Consider the following 17,548-nt stretch of genomic DNA (forward strand, 5'->3'; position numbering starts at 1 on the left):
GGTTCCCACTAGTTATTATTGTCATTAATTAATCTGTCTGATTAATGAAGAAAATTATAGTTTGGCCTGTAAAAACATCAGAAGAATGTGAAGAGAAGCCAAAAACAAGTTCCAAAGAAATGTGGCATCAAATGGCTCATTTTGTCCAACTAAGACTTCAAAACCCTCAAAGTGTGTATATATATATATATATATATATATATATATATATATATATATATATAAACGTTAACAGCTTTATCCTAACCAAAAGGGAGAAATATATATATTTTTGTTATTTTCTCATTATTTAGTCTGCAAAGATTCATCTCCATACAGCCAATCAAATCGCTCCATTTCAAACCCTATTTGCATAAATGCCATCATCTTAAAGAGGATGTTCCTCATCTTATACATACAACATTAGTTATTGTCAGTATAGGGGACCCAGATATTATCTTGTGTGCACAAGATTCAGGACTTTGTTGGATTTGTACACGTGAATATTTGTAAGAGTTATTTTTTTTTTTTCACATGTTTTTTATTTTCCACATTTTGGGAATATTTAGGCATTTTTCTCTCATTCCTGACTTTTTTTTTTTTTTAAAGAACAAAACTGAAGTAAAAGTAGACGAAAACACACGTTGTGAATGTCTCTTGTGCGACTCCGTATACGACACTGTGTACTTTGTGTACTGCATGTTTGCGTTTGTTTAAATATACTTTTTGTGTATTTACACTGTAAAATATGAACATGTATGAATTATGTTAATGCCCGTTTCAGTGGGAGAGTGTTCACGGCATGCTGTGTTATTTCTATTTCCCCTCCCCTTCTGCGCGCGCGTGTGTGTGTATGTGCGTGCGTGTGTGTATGCGTGTGTGTGCGTGCGTGTGTGTGTGTGTGTGTGTGTGTGTGTGTGTGTGTGTGTGTGTGTGTGTGTGTGTGTGTGTGTGTGTGTGTGTGTGTGTGTGTGTGTGTGTGTGTGTGTGTGTGTGCGTGCATGCGTGTGTGTGTGTTCTGGGACATAAAGCTCTCTTTCTTCCAGCTCGACTCGTTGCTCACATCGTCTGTCAGCCTTCATCACTCTCACTCTCTCTCTCCCTCCCTCTCTCCACCGTCTCCCTTTATTTTCAAACTCGCCTCAACTCCAACATGTCGGAGAACCTCTGCCACCCTTCATAAACTCACACACACACACACACACACACACACACACACACACACACACACACACACACACGTACTGTTTAGAGGTACTATTTTATGCAACTTCAACTTCATACTTCTACGTTGTTGGATGCTCATGATGAACTGAAGGATGAAGACGTGTTTCCTTCATGTTCTAATAAGCTCCTCCCACTTCTTCAGATTAATAAACTCTTTTAAAAAAGCGGCTGGAAAAATGCTTCGTCACAAAGCTGAAAACAGTTTTTTTTCTTTCCAGAGACACGAGGTTCTCACACATGATCTTATAGAATGTGATGCATTGAAGTAGATTAAATAAAGGAGATAAAAAAGCATCTACAGCGGTACAATGCACCATACACATTAATCCAGAATAAATAATAAAACGTTTTACTTCAGTAAGGCCTTGCATGCGTGACATGTTCTCACAGCGTGGCTTCAGTACCGTGACTCTGGATATTTCTCACCTTGTTCGCTGCTGTTGTCTCCGCTGTAGGACGTGTGTCCACCGCTGGACGGTCCCGGCGTCCCGGCCGACCGGATCGATGCCGCGTCGTCGGGATCTTTGCTCCACGAAATCTGCACCCAAAAAAAAACCCAAAAGAACAATGAGGACAAGCAGTGAGACACGGATCAGATGCGTGACCACAAATGTAATAAAAACAGAGCTTCATTCAGGTTAACGGTGGGAACGCCGAGCTCGTGATGCAGAGACAACCGAGCTTTCTTATTGGTTCAAAACTGCCTTTTGGTTTCGGTTTCTATAATTTCTCATAAGATCGGCAAAAAAGCCCCGAAGTTGGATGAAAGACAAAAAAAGAAACTCATCCAGATTTCGGGTTTTCACGCTCCCAAACTCAATATAATTAGTAGTAATTTTAATCTGGTTTTATTTGATTATTTATCGAGTCGTTCAGATGATAAACAGAAAATAGTTGGATGGTGACATGAAACGTTTACAGTAAGACTTAAAATGGATAAATAGATGTTATTGAACTCTTATCTACTGAATGTGTTTGCAAAATATCTAATAAATAGCATTGTTTATCTCTTTCGGGAATCGGACTCGGAGCGGCGACGCCTACTTAAGAGCATCATTGTCCCGCCCCACTCTGTTTGAGTGACAGGTGATCGGTGCAGAAACACCTCCTCTGTGAGCGCTCTGCTCAGCAACAAAGACGGAGACTTTAAAACGACAACGAGGAGCAGCGGGAGGATTATCGGCGTGCCATCCGACGGCGAAGGAGGCGCTTGAACATGGAAACCCGAGCGGGGTGGAGCTGCTGGTCATCCGACACTAAGCCGCGGGAGATCACACCTCTGGGTCATTAAAGGGTTAAAAAGGGCTGACAAGTGGGTGCTGGGAGCAGATTTAAAACCTCGGGAAACAGACGCAACCTCGACTTTTCATCGCCATTATTAGATTGTTAATAAAAACCCTGCAGAGCCGCTCGGATTGCAGCCCACAAAAATAGTCTTAATAGTCAAAATAGACTCAAAGGAACGTCTCCTGGTGCTGAAGGTGGAGCGATACCAGCTAGATACAGCTGGGCTCTCCTTGATACTAGAACACTGGGTCTGGAACCAAACTCCGGTGGAGGGGCTGGAGCTTCTGCTGTTGTCTGAGATGTCCAGGATGAGAGGAGCCGGGCGGACGTGAGCGCTTCCTGGAGAACGAGAAGGTCGCCACTCAGCGGCTACAAGCTGCTGAGTGTCGGGCCCCATCTCCACCGGGCATCATCTGAGGAGCTACTGGCAGCTAAGGGTGTGGCTTAAGGTGTGTGTGTGTGTGTGTGTGTGTGTGTGTGACGTCACGGAGAGGCGAACAAACAATGGCGGCTCCCGAAGAGGTTCGCGTGGATGCTGCGATAGCGTCAGAACTGGAGAGTATTTACTCACTGAAACGAGAGCAAAGAACGAGACGGAAGGATTTTCGGTCTCCTCGCGACGGTATAAGAGTTTGATTGACAGATGGTTCAAATGCCAATAGTTTTCTGAAAGTGCCTTTTTTTTAAAAAAAAAAAAATTCCAATGAAGGCTTCTCAGATGGTTCTGTGTTAAAAAAAAAAAAAAAAGGAAATAAAAACATCCGGCGTGTCAAATCGACAGCGGTGGAAACGCGGCATCCGGGTAGTCGCGCTAATTTTTCGCTCCTTTTCTGCCGCGATGCCAATGTGACGTACGTTGAAGTGAATATTTAATGAAATGAAAAAGGGATTATAATTTACTAACGTGCAAAACATACAGTTTGTATGGTCTCCTCACAGCTTGACTCCAGTCGTTTTATGGGAAATAAACTCATCAGAAGCATCTTCGTCCGTGTTTCTACCGTTCACACCATCACTGGTTTGGTCTAAATAAACCACTGACACCACCAACACACTTCAATTAAACTCAAAATAAGTCTTTGTTATATTAACAAATGTTCCAGCCATCACCAACTGTTGTTTGACAGTTTGAAAGAGAGACTGAATAAGTAGGAAATACAAAAATAAACACCGTGACATCGTCAATCGTCAACGATTGTTGACGCGCCAGACAAAAAGAAAATGAAAAGCACAATCGTCCGCTGGCATCAGGAAGAAAAAAAAAGAGTCCGTCGGCTTTTGTTTTGCAGGTTTCTTTTGTCCCAAAAGAAGAAGAAAAAAGAAGAGAAACCTGCATTGTGCGCTAGTTTCTGGAGGTAAAAAGGTCCGAGAAAGGCCACCGGACAAAGACTCATAGCTCTGCCTTGTCCGGAGGGGAAGAGAAGACGACCATGTAGACCTTGGTTTTCTCCTCGATTATACGAGAGTCTGTATGCGGGTTACCCCGTCTGAGTAAATGTAATGTTACTCCAAGTTTTTGGTCCATCTCTGCCAACAGCTTCTCCGACAGCGGCTCGGCGGATCGAGTTATTCTTACATTCATCCGAGTGACGATTGGCCTCAAGTTTTCTCTCGTGAAACTGGGAGGGTTTGCCCGATCTGAGTTATTGGACTCCCGGTGTTAGTTATGGCGGCCGGAGAGCTTTTGCGGCGTCGGCGGTCGCCAAAGCAAAGAAAATGCGTTGTGCGTCAGGAGTTTGGGGAGTTTGCTACACGGAGGAGGACTTCTGTTTGTTCTCAAGGAGGTTCTGGCAAACCGTCAGAAGGGAAAGCTCGACTGGAAAGAGCACTTTGAGGAAACTCCTGAACCGGGACCAACACCAACACGTCCTCTGTGGAAGGAGGCATCCATCTCCCAGAGGTCTCTGGGGTAGTTAGGAAGCTCCTCGGCAGCAAGGGGGCACAGGGGCTTAGCCGCGATGCAGCCGGAGATGCTGAAGACGTTGTCCAATCATCGGGTTTTCACCATCGAGTGTTTCAGAGACGTGGACGTATTCACCGTGACGTTTTGAAGCCTGCGAGACGCCGCCATCTTGGTTTTTTTGCAACAAAGTAAGCGACACGCGAGGAAGGAGTCGAGTACAACCGAACGCCGAAGGAGGAAACGCACTGAAAAGCTGTAACACGGAAAAAAAATTAACGACTCCCAGAGTGGACAACGTCTGTGTTAACGACCTGTCAATCACAAGGTAGCCCCGCCCTAATCCATACGGACCATAATTTACTAAATGAGCATCATGCTGCATTGAAGAAGACTTGAAACTAGAGATTGAGACCAAAAACTCATGTTTACAGTCATTTTCTCATGGAGTTCATTGCATTGGCTCCATTTTTCAGTCATAACAACTTGCAATCCTTATTATTATTATTATTCTGAAGAAAAGAAATTGAGTGTTTTCATTGGCACTCAACAAAAATCTGGGAATTTATCTTTAAATAACGCAATTTACAGTATCCGAGGGTGAAACTATGTAAAAATAAACTAAAGTCATGAGAGAACAGTAACATCGTTTAACTTTTTAATGCCGCAAAATCAATAATAAAAACTGTGCTTTTAAATGAACCTGGATATGAAAACATTGTTAATCCTGAATTTAGGACATCTGTAACAATATGATTTGTCTAAAATGTAAACTATGACACATAAAGAGCTGGAATACAGCGTATAGAGTATATGTAGGCGTGGCTCAGTTTCCAGGACGCTCACCTGGTCCATGTTGTTCCCCGAGGACCTGATGAAGTCCTCGCTGTCCGATTTGTTCCCGTCTCTGTCGTCCATAACCAGATCGATCGGCATTTTCCCTTTCAGGCAGCTGATGTATCGATGGCAGAAGTTATCGCAAAGCTCGTGGACCTGGAAGTGAATTATGTACCGGGATTAAACCTCTGAACAGTCGGACATGTTTTATATATTATATTTATATTTAGAGTACAATTTGACACTTAACTAGTCATTACAGGAGTATCAGAAGTTCCATAAAAGACCAAAATATATATAAAAACACACATTTGATATACAAAGTACCTCAAATGGCTCTTATTTTACAAACTACAACATTACACTGTTCTTACATGTTCCAAAACGTGACAATACAATATATCATAAGAATATAACACTTCGAGAGATGAATACTTTTAATACTTTAAGTATATTTGGCTTTTACTTTTTACTTGAATTCTGGACCTTTCCTTAATTTAGAGTATTGTAGAACTGTGGTATTTATGCTTCTATAGGTAAGAGTACTGCATGTGGGTCTATAACAAAATAAAGACTACAATTACAGGAACGCAACAGTGATATCGAAATATTATAAGATGATTGTTTTGGGTATAGGAGTAAAAGGTCAAAGGTCACTGAGAAAACTCTGACCTTCTCCAGCTCCAGGAGGTGGAAGCGCAGCACTTGTATCGACTGTACCATCTACACAAAAAACAAAAGGATGATAATGCACGAACGAGACAAAAATAAACACTTTTATAACATAACAGTTTTTGCAATCATAACAGTTTAGTAATAATATCTCACCAAATTATCCAGCTCAGGATTTGATGAGAATAAAGGCCTTTCTGATCGGATCTAGAGAGAAAAGTATTACAATCATTTAACAACGCATAGAATTGCCCTGTGGCCCCTGTTTATTGTCGTGAGAGACCCCGTTGCCCCCGGCCTCCACAGACGGGGCGCGCTATTCTCCGAACCTCCAGGGGGCGCACCAACAAAACATATATAAAAGAAGCAAGAAGTCAACTAGCGTTACCAAAAGAAAGAACTCCACAGACCAAACACGCAACTTCTCAATGCCGAGGAGAAAGTGTAATCAACTGTAAACTCGTATAATATATTTATGGTGATGCGTTATCATCGTTATACAACCCCTGTAAAGACCGGAGTCACATGTTTTAACAAATGTATGATAACGGAACTAAAAAGGTTAAATATTCTGCAAACGAGTTGATTTAGATCGTATTTACTCAAGTGTAGATGTTTAAGATCTCCCGTTAAACCCCCCCCCCCCCCCCCCTCCTCTCGAGGGTTAACCCGGCCCCGCCCCCTTTCTGACCTGTGGATGAAATGTTGTGTTTCTGACCTGTTTGGAGAAGACGGCGATGTCCTCGTTGAAGGAGTCCGAGGAGCAGACGTCTCCTCCGGCCACGCCGCTCTCTCTCGGCGTGCACGTCGCCAATTCACATTTTTCAAAAATCAGTGCGAGCAGAGGGAATAAAGGATGTCTGAAAGAATTAAAAAAATAAATAAAACTAAGGTGAGAAAGCCTGTTGGTTTGGAGAAATCCATCCCTTACATTTCTGTTTTCACCCCCCGATACGATGCAGGTGAATGGAACATTGTTTGTCTAAAACATAAAGGTTATTATACTTCTTTTCCTTGCTTACTACATTCTACTTCAGTAGAATGTTTACTTCCAATGTTTTGGGGCGGATGAAAAATGAAGGGCATGAATGAACCGCTTTGTTAAAGCAACAATATAAATATATCCTTTACTGTGGCGACCTGGTAGTTTCTTACCATATGAGTCTAAGGTAAAAACAACATTGGCGTAGTTAAAAGCATGTATTACACTTTTACTGTATTTATTTGTAATTGTTTTAATTAATAATTAGTTAGACACATGTTTAAAGTTGGTAAAAACGATACGAAAGCAGTTTAGTGTCATAACCAATTCAAGCTTGGATTGAATGCTATTTGGCTTCAATTATATGTTAAAAAACAAGGAACCTTTTAAAAAATATAAACAGTTAGAACTTCCATTTCAGTTTAGCTGAAGTAAGATATTTAACATTCAGATTCATACGTCCCATCTGGTGTTAACACCGAGATTAAAATGGTTTATCAAAAGAGTGCAGACGATTGTCATTAGCATCAAAATTAGAGGAGATACCATAAACGCTGTTAGTGGTATTTCACAATGAAAAGACCCCAGAATCGAACCCTGAGGAACTCCAAACCAGCTTTGGTTTGAGGTCAAGCTACAATTAAACACTGAGGGAGCGAGAGCAGATTTAACCCAGTAGCCAAGGCACGCAGCATCTTAAATGAAGTAATCCCATTATTGGCCATAATCGGATTATTCCACGTAAACAAAGCCAGTAGAGCTGAAACCGAAATATTTATCGGCATTTCCGTTCGGGTTTTTTTTTTTACACGTCTCAAATGTGAGGATTTGTTGTTTTTTATCTGTTTTATATGATAATAAACTGAATATTTACAGGTTTACGGAGCTCTGCCGGAACAACGAGCACCTATAATGATCTTGTAAATTAGCATTTGTCTGTATTTTCTGTCATTTTAGAGACAAAACAATGAATGCATTTAATAGAGAGATTAATCAGCCGATTAAAAGGCGAATTTATAAAGTTTGTAATGCAACTCCAACAGTCAACAAAGTACACAATCTAATATTTTAAGATTGGGACCGGGTTAAAAGTTGCAAAGCTTAATGGCGCCTTTTTTTAAAAAGGATGTTTGAAATAATACCAGTAACTAAAAAGAAAGAAAGAAGGAAAGAAAGAAAGAAAGATTGAAAGAACGAAAGCGCCCGTGGCTTTTTGTTACATGAAAACTTGCTCCATGTTGTTATTCCTCCATTAATAAAACAAAGAAAGCTGTTTGAGTACCATGGGTCAAAAGTAAGTATTTACCACTAAGTAAGTAAGTACTGTTTTTATGTACAATTTGTAAGTACCTGCATCTTTACTGTTCAATTTTAAGCCACTTTATACTTATATTATAATACATTTTAGAGGAAAATATGTACTTCTTACCACACTTCCTCACATTAATTAACAGCTGTAGTTAAAGTTGCTTTTTCAGATAAAGTTGTTGTACACAAAACCTACAATTAGATCATACAGGCCGGCAGTAACCCATTAAATTACTCAAATTACTCTGTTTGCTTCCCATTAAACGAATAATTTATTTTAAGTTCCTCCTATTGGTTTTTATATTTCTGACCTTTTTAAAGAATAAGATCAGGAGCCGTTAAAGGTGCTTTTCTCAGGCCTATGAACAGTGTGTGTGTGTGAAATTATGATTAGCTTTATTGTCATACCGCTGCGTAAAATGTTTGATATTTAAGCTTCTTTCTTTTATATAAAGCCTATTTAAGTGTCTTTGTAAAGGGATGTGATCCATAAATAAAGCATATATAATCAAATGCATATTGACTTGCTTATAAATGGCTTTTTTCTGCATAATAACTTTTAATACCCGCCGCTCTTTTACTGATTCTGGACTTTTCATAACATCGGAGGCGCCGCTTCTTTCGCTCAAGTAAACGTCTGTTTTTGTGTTGACCTCAAACGAGCAGTCGGGCCTCACTTCATCACACTAACACACACACACACACACACACACACACACACACACACAGATAACGCTGGTCTGGCTCAGCTCGGCCTGGAATGGAACCGCTCGGTCCCAAACAGAGAGAAGTTAAACAGATAAATCAAACAGGAAACTACACCCAGAAACTGTTTTCACAGAAAGAAGAAAAACTGTTCTGAAAGAGCTTTTTTTTGTTTTGTTGTCCTCATCAGTCCGGATCTTTTGTAAACTCATCGTACCCATAAATGGCGTCTTTGTCCCTCTTGACGGCGTCCACGGCTGTGGCGCCCACTCCGCCGCTGGCGTGGGTGGACTGGCCGTACTGGTGTGGAGGGTACGGACCGGCGGCGGCGGCGGCGGCTGCCGCCAGGTGCACGGCCTGCAGAGAGCGGGCGGCGTGGTGGTGGTGGTGATGGTGGTGCGGGTCTCCGTACACCCCGCCCTCCAGCCCGTAGTGGGCCAAGTCTTCATACTGAAACACAAGAGATAAGAGACGGGTGACCTTTGACCTCCAGAGTCGTCCACGGAGGAGCCGTCGTTCGGTGACCTCAAGGGGGAGGTCGAAACGCAGATAGATTTGAACAATAAATGTGGAGATGCTTGTGTGCATGGTGACGATGTTTAATTTTAAAAAGCAGCGTTTTTCCTCAATAAACGTCTTAAAATTACATCAACAAACACAAAACTCTGTTAAAAAAAATAGATGCCAGTTTGACCAATTTTGTTCCTAAAAACAAAAAGACCCAGACTCAAGGCCCAGAGGTGTGTGCTTTGAAAAGAAAATACTTTTAACACAACAATATAATGCAATGTATTAGAACAAAACCCCTAAAGGTGACCAGAAAGAGACTCTGTGCCACAAACACTGTCCAAAAGAAATAAACGACTATAGGCTACAGGTGTTCCTGTTATTGTGTCCACCCTCTTGTTTATTTACTCTAATGTGACTAATAGTTTGATGCTTTGGAATAAATAAATAAAAAAGCATTAAAAACACCCAGTCAGAATCTTAAATCAAAGATTAGTATGTCGTTGTATAAAATGATAAAGTAAGTAATTCAGAAAGTGGGCTTTTCAAAATAAAATACACTGAAACTTCTTGAAGTGGAATAATTATCCTTCTTTTCCACATAAAGATCCACAAACTGACATTAACGTCTAACACAATGGAATTAAAACGTCTCTGAAAGGCTAAACTAAAATAATGAATGCAGGACTTTTTGTATTAGTTGAAACCGTGCAGGTGTTCCTATTATTATGTCCAGCCGTGGTTTATTTACTGTTTTAAGAGGGGTTTTTTAACTTTTGAAAAAAAAACAATAAAAAATGTACTTCTGCTTTAAAAAATTAAATAAAAACTGACACTTTAAAACGATAGTGTCTCTGCACTGGGGAATTCTCTATAAAGGGGGTGGACAAAATAATACGAACACTTAAAAACATGATGCAGTGGAATGTAAAAACACAATCAAGCTAAAAAACAAGACGTCTCTGACAGAAACATTATGAATCTTCTAAATATCAGACTGCACTGTGCAGGTGTTATTTATTTAGAATTATAGTCATGTTGTCCGTACTCTTGTAGATTTTCTCAAAAACTTTATAAACTCAGACGTTATGAAAAAAGATCTATTTTAATGTTGAGTGTTCATGGCTACACACAGTTTATATGTCTACATGTATGTAGACATACGTAGCAATAGTAGTATACACTGTTTATTGCTATCTACATATTAGCATATTAGCAAGTCAGTTTGCTTTTTAATTGAAGAAACTGAAGTTTATCACTTTCTTTTGTCTTTTAAAAAAGGACATTTATGCTTAAAAAGGTTAAATTGACACTAGTTTAAAAAAAAAAAAAAGACTAAAATATTTGATCTCAGGAGCAACAAGAAAACGTAATTTTAACCCAAAAAAGTGATAGTTTTATTCCTTTAAAGAAGCTTATCTATTTATATAATCTCTGTATAAGTATTATTTTGTTAACTTCCAGAAGACGAAACATCAATTAGAATTTTAGTTCAACTAATAAATAATTTATATAATCTCTGCCGTTTGTTTCCATATTGTTTTTACTTTATTTTCCAGAGCAGCAGCAACAGGTTTCCACTATAAATCAGTTTGAATAAGTCAAATATTTAACGTTAAAAAACCCACAACAACATAACTTTCTATGTTTAAAACTAAAAAGCTCCAACAGAAACTCACTGTGTGTCTCCGTGTGATCGGATTAGTGATCACGGATCAATAAAACACCGTTTAAACTTTGACCTCCACAAACGGCCGCGTGAACACGACGTTGTAATATTATAAATGTGTTCACGTTTATTTAACCGGAGCCGATGGAGCTCAAAAACACAGATTTAATAAACAAATACAATTTAAAAAGTTCTATATATATTTCTAGTAGTTCTCTCCGCGGCCGGAGCACAAAGGCCGACAGAGCGCGACGGATCCCCGCTAACAAGCGCGTGTTTATACGAGTTAAAGGAGTGAAGTGGTTCCTCTAATGCTTCAAGTTTAATAAGAACGTTTTTTATTTAAATTAAATGATTTGTTCATTTAAATACAGTTTACAGACTAAAAAAATAATTTAAACCTGGAGGCAATGAAATCCAAAAAAAAGGAACAAATGCGTCGTGAAATGAATTTCTACAAATCACTAGAACTTTTATGATCAAACATTAAAATATTTAGATCCCTTAAAAGATTTAGTTCTAGTTTGTCTAAATTATCTTTTATTTTTGTATTCGCTCTTTAGCTCCGAGTGTAAAGTGAATTTAATTTAATTAAAGCTCCGTTATTTGTTTCACTTTTATTATTGATTTAAAAAGGTTTCAGTTTTACGAAGTTTTTTAATTTGTTATTAATGTGTTAACACGAATACATAATGGCTTATTTCTATTAATAATTACTGTGTCATATTATTGATTGGAAAAAAACTATTAAATTCATCTTCAAAGTTTAAATTATATGTTTACGCACGAGAGAAAGTTTCAATCATTACAAAAGTTCGCGAAAAACGGTAAATATAATTTTAGCTGTAAGAAAACAACGTTATTAAATATAATGTCCAAATGTGGGTTAATATATTGATTAGTTGAATAGTTTAAATAGTTTCGTCTGAGTTGTTTTTCATATTTCAAGTGGTTCAGAGTTTTCCACAAATCCAAACTCAGTGTATTCATCATCAAACTCGAGCCTCTCGCGCACCATCACCTCTGCGCTCTCTTTTTTTTTTTTTTTTTAAAGTGTCTTTTTACGCACCCGTTGCGCCATCGGCCCCGTCGCTCCGCCCGGACTCCAGGTGACTCCTGCGGGGCAACGCACACATCCAACTCCCCGGTACCGGAGCGTTAATCAGGTAATCCCGTGTGTAGAAAAGAGGAACACACACACACACACACACACACACACTCACACACGCGCGCGCACAAGAGCAGCAGCAGGTCCCTGCGAGCTCCGCTCCGCTCTCCGTGGGAACACACCGACCGACCGACGGCGACGCTCCGCCACCAGAAGCACGAGCCCGGGCAGACGCTGTCCTGCTCCCCGGCCTCCAGCTCCGAGCAAACAAACCGACCGCCCGAACCAAGCGCTCAGTCAACAGGCCAAAATCCGATCAGGTTACATCCAAAAAACCGGGAGGTGGCGGGGGGGTGGGGGGGTGGGGTGGGGGGTGGAGGGGTGGACAAAGTGAGAGGCGGACCCGCCCGCTGCGCTCTGAGCCCGGCCGTGCGGCGCTGTCTTCTGCGCGGAGGTGCGTTCAAATCCCCATCGCAGCTCCGGTGCAGCGGCTTCCTCCTCCCTCAGAGCAGGCCGTCGGGGGTGTGAGGAGAGGGAGGGAGGGACGAGGGGAGTGAATAGTTTCTTTTTCCCCACTTAAAGGAGCAGAGGCTCGCGTGCGCGTCCCCGCAGCCAACGCGAGACAGTGCCAAGGCGCGCCCCCGCGAAGGGGCACTGGATAAAGGGAACGTGAGGGGACAAAAGGGTCTCATCCTGACTAAAACTAGGAGAACTTAGGAACCCACTGCAACTGCAGAAACAACTTTGTTGGAACTTCTCAAGTCCTTAAATGCAACGCCACAATATGAATAAACTACTTAAAAGTAAAAATAATAAAACCTTCGGGGCCGAAGACATCTGGTTTACAAATAAGTTTATTTTGTGGTTATTTGATTAACTGAAAATGTGTTATAAGGCGGGGGGGGGGGGGGGGGGGGGGGGCGACACCTGCATTGAGGAGCCCAAAGTTAGAAGTTTGGGGGCCTTTTTAATTTTAGTATATATTATGTTTACGGTGCATAAACAGAAGTGGAGGTCAACAGGGACCCACAGCACAGGGGCCACCTGGGTGGGTTTATATGGCCCAGAGTGAAATAAACTCTCTGCGGTAAACAAGCTATAAACGCATAATAATAATAATAATAATATTAATAATATTAGTGATAATATTAAAGACAAATGTCTTTTTGCCCTTTGATTTTCCTTTTCAACGCAAAACACACTGAACTGAAAACTCTTTTTAAATGATTGAAAGCAATTTCATTATTATATTTTTGATAAAATAATACGAGAATATTCATCTATAGGAAATATAGGCCTATATGCTCTCTCTCTCTCTATATATCTAATATATATATATATATATATTATATATATATATATTATATATAATATATAGCATATAGAGCCTAAAGTCTATTAACCGATTCCTTTTCCTTTTCCTTTTACAATAATAGAACTTCTACTCTTGTGTGATGTAGTAACTTGTTCTAAATAAAAGAAGATAAATCTGTTTGTAAAATAAGTAAAAGTTTAAATGTGGGTTAGAAAATAAAGTGATGTTCACTTTGAACTCTTGTGCTCACGCCCCCTCTAGTGTCCGTGAAGCGTCAACGCCGGCCGGAGCCCTCGTTTATTATTAAATCACATTTAAAAAGATGTTTCACAAACACGGTTGGATCGGGAGGTGATTTAAAAATACTTAATCTAAAAACTATACAGCAAAAATTCATGAGATCCTGAGCAAGAAATCAATCAGATTATAATCCGTAATAACAGTAAAATACCGTAAAAGTTCAAATAAGAATGTTAAAGAAATCAAACGTAAAAAAAAAAATCTAAAATCGGAGCAAATAAAACATTAATTGCTAGAAATAAATTAGAAAGTATGTTTTAAATTTTGTAATTTGTGTAAAATTACCCTTTAAATCCCATAGGAATATTTATTTTAAAATATATATATTATTTTCTTCAAAAATATTAAGAGTATGTTAAACTTATTGTAAAGATGATATTTAGAACCATAAACAGTGATTTGGCTGCCTTTATACAGGTTTTATACGTTTGAATTAATACTATATCAAGACTTAATAAATCATTTAATAATGCTTGTGTAATAATGCTAATAATGAAAAAATTAAACCGGTGCATTGGTGGGGTTTCTCTGATGATCTGAAGAGCCACCTGAAAACTTGAAAATAATAAAAGTTCCTTATTTTAAGCCCTGTGTTGCAAGAACATCTTTAATGTTTCTTTCACTTCCTGTTCCTTTAAAAAATCAGTTTCATCTGAAACAAAAGCCTAAAGAAACCCGTAAATTAGAAAGTGATTAACCAACATGGATAATTACAGTTTAAACACTCAACATGACAACAATAATATGTCAACATATAAAAATGTCCTCTAGAAGCTGCAAACAACAAACAACATCCAGTAATTTTTCGTTGTTGATTCAGACATCAAACTAACTAATATCAGTATACATTTTTTGTGAGACATTTTTAAAATCTGCCTCATGTCATGTCAACTTTATGAAAGTGCAATACTAAATCCCTAGCGTATTTCTTTAATAGCATTATCTTATACTCAACAGTATCCTTCCTTCATTCATTGAGTAATGACTCTTTAAGTGAGTCAATAGTGATGGGCTGCAGCTTTGAGGCTCTTTTTCTATTTACACCAAACAGCTTTGGGGCTTCAAAAGCAAAACAAAACCCCCACAGCGACATCTGGTGGTTTGTAAAAAGTACTGCATCCGCTCAACACTGAATCAGAAGCACTGAAACACAGATTTGATTAGTTTCAGTCTCGTAGGGGCGGACTGGGGAGTTACTGTAGGGGTGTTGAAGGTGCATAACAAAACAATAAGTTAAGTAACAGAACCTAAACTAACTCTGCCGGCCCAGGTGCATTATAGTCACATGGTAATAAGAAACAACATCAGTATTCTCATGTGTTATTATTACCTCACTACACAAGTAGCTTTTGCAGCAGCCGTAGGCTCACACAGCTCGGTAACTTTCAGGAGGGAGGGCCGGTTGGTGATGGAGGTGGGCCGGTATTTGCATATGTATGTAATATATGTGTAATATATATAAATATATATATTTAGATTTATATATATATATATGGAGCTACAATCCTGGCAGCTAGCGTTAGCTATGAGCCTTACAGCTAGCTTTAGCTATGACCCTGACTGCTAACTTTAGCTATGAGTCTGACAGCTAGCGTTAGCTATGAGCCTTACAGCTAGCTTTAGCTATGACCCTGACTGCTAACGTTAGCTATGAGTCTGACAGCTAACGTTAGCAATGAGCCATACAGCTAACGTTAGCTATGACCCTGACAACTAATGTTAGCTATGAGCCTTACAGCTAACTTTAGCTATGACCCTGACAGCTAGCGCTAGCTATGAACCTTACAGCTAAAATTAAAAAAGGATGCTCACTGTTTTGCCACCAACAGAATCCCCTTCAGAGTCTTCTTCATCGTGGTGTTTAACAATGCAGGTAGCAGCAACAGCTTTATATACACCACAAGATGGCTTCCATTTGTCAATTATCCAATAAGAAGTAGACACACAGATGTCCCGCCTCTAAAGGATGCTTCACCTCCTACACAGAACTTCAAAATAAAAGTAAATGATACAATGCTACATAAATATAAAATAAGTTAAGATTTACATAATTTAAACCACATTTTAAAAAGCTAACCAGCATAAAACAACCACAATATAATTTTTTTATAAATACTTCTGAAATGTATAATTTTACTTTAATTTATTGCAAGAATCCACAAGTTACATTTATGAAAGCCTACATTGCATCATGTTTACATTCTTACAATATTCATTTATGTTATTAAAAAAGAAAATGATCCCATATCTATATGTATATAAACATGCAAACGTATTACTAGTAATGCTTAAGTAATGATAAGACAGACATCGTTCCTGCAGGACAGACATCAAGTAACTCCACATGAGTTTACCATCTGGATGCAGCAGGATAACATTGCACATGTGGGTAAAATTAGGAGTTTGAAAATGATCTTTTGAGTTTTCATATCCGCCCTGAAAACTCGAACCTTCGACTCTGTTTCTAACTCTGCAGCTTTGTCACGACTGAATACCTCCAAAATGTCAGTTGATTTTATTAGTGACACATTAAAATCACCGGACAGGATGTCCAAATGAAGTGAGACCCAACAAAACAAAAAAACAGTTAAATAAGGTCTAAGAAATCTAAAACATGTGCAAGTTATCCATCAAGTTAACATCGAGACAACAGCTGTGGAGCAGATGTGAAGTGCAGCTGCAGTAGCGTCGCTCTGCCACAAGGTGTCACTTAAACACAGGAGTTAATAAAGGTGACAGAAGGAGCGCAGTGGCAAGTCTTTACTGATGGTCAGCCGACAACACACCGAAGGGAACATAAACCGGGGCTCTTATTTTGAAGAATAGTTTGGTGCTTATAAATAAATAGCTGAATTACCTGAACAAAAACATTGAGGACGCACCTATACCCCAACAAGTAAAGAGAAAAGTTTACATATTTAGAAAAAATTATCAAATGTAACGGGCCAAAAGGCAAAGCATCGACCCCAAAAGAAAAAATGTGTATGCACATCCAGAAAGGTTCACTACTGTAGTACAACTACTAATAGTACTGATACCACCTCCACTACTCACAATACTACTACAGCTACTACCACTTTACTCCCCTAATTACTACTTCTATTATTACTACTACAGCTAGTTTTATTATTTATTTATATTTCAATTGCTCATATATAATACGACTATTTGCGACTGCTAGTTTACAAGCTATTTATTAAAAATATAATTAATAAAATAATACAAATATTAAAATTACAAAAGCTATTCAAACATTATCTGCAGGTCTATTGGCTCGTGCTATAAATACATGACTAACACATACACGTGTGGCATTTGTAAATAATTATTGTTATGATTATTATTATTATATGGTAAAAGCACGTGACTCTGCAGTCCTTCGGGTCTGACGTCACAGTCTCCCCTCCCCTCCTCCTCCTCCTCCTCCTCCTCCTCCTCCACCTCCTCCTCCTCTTCCTCGCTCCGCTCTGCGCTCACTGAATCCAACATGGAGTAAGGAGGAGATGGGGCTCGTCCGGGGCCATCCTCACCGATACCAGCGCACCATTTTCGGTCACCGCATTCCAGCCCGGTCCGGCGGGGGAGGAGGTAGAGGAGGCGGCGGCGGAGGAGGAGGAGGAGGAGGAAGAAGAAGAAGAAGAAGAAGAAAAGGCGTGGGAGCAGGAGGAGGTGGGAGAGGAGATCGGATGCGCCTCTTCGGATGCGCTCCAGTAATTGAGGAGTGAAAGGAGAAGAGGAGGAAGAAGAAGAAG

At 39.5% G+C, this 17,548-nt stretch overlaps 2 protein-coding genes across 3 annotated transcripts in view; both read right to left on the reverse strand.

The window, feature by feature from the left end:
- meis1a (Meis homeobox 1 a) overlaps positions 1-12,154 on the reverse strand; it is a 38,025-nt gene extending 25,871 nt beyond the window's left edge. Inside the window, exons 1-7 of the mRNA XM_034544384.1 lie at positions 12,143-12,154; positions 9,115-9,347; positions 6,621-6,762; positions 6,059-6,109; positions 5,903-5,953; positions 5,240-5,386; positions 1,633-1,744 (exon numbers count right to left, since the gene is read on the reverse strand). Coding sequence (XP_034400275.1) covers positions 1,633-1,744; positions 5,240-5,386; positions 5,903-5,953; positions 6,059-6,109; positions 6,621-6,762; positions 9,115-9,347; positions 12,143-12,154 — 748 coding nt within the window. The remainder of the gene's footprint in view (positions 1-1,632; positions 1,745-5,239; positions 5,387-5,902; positions 5,954-6,058; positions 6,110-6,620; positions 6,763-9,114; positions 9,348-12,142) is intronic.
- LOC117732666 (E3 ubiquitin-protein ligase TRIM21-like) overlaps positions 1-17,548 on the reverse strand; it is a 703,346-nt gene that overhangs the window by 179,500 nt on the left and 506,298 nt on the right. The window lies entirely within an intron of this gene.

The sequence above is a fragment of the Cyclopterus lumpus genome, chromosome 1 (genome assembly GCF_009769545.1).
Source record: "Cyclopterus lumpus isolate fCycLum1 chromosome 1, fCycLum1.pri, whole genome shotgun sequence".
NCBI classification, from domain to species: domain Eukaryota; kingdom Metazoa; phylum Chordata; class Actinopteri; order Perciformes; family Cyclopteridae; genus Cyclopterus; species Cyclopterus lumpus.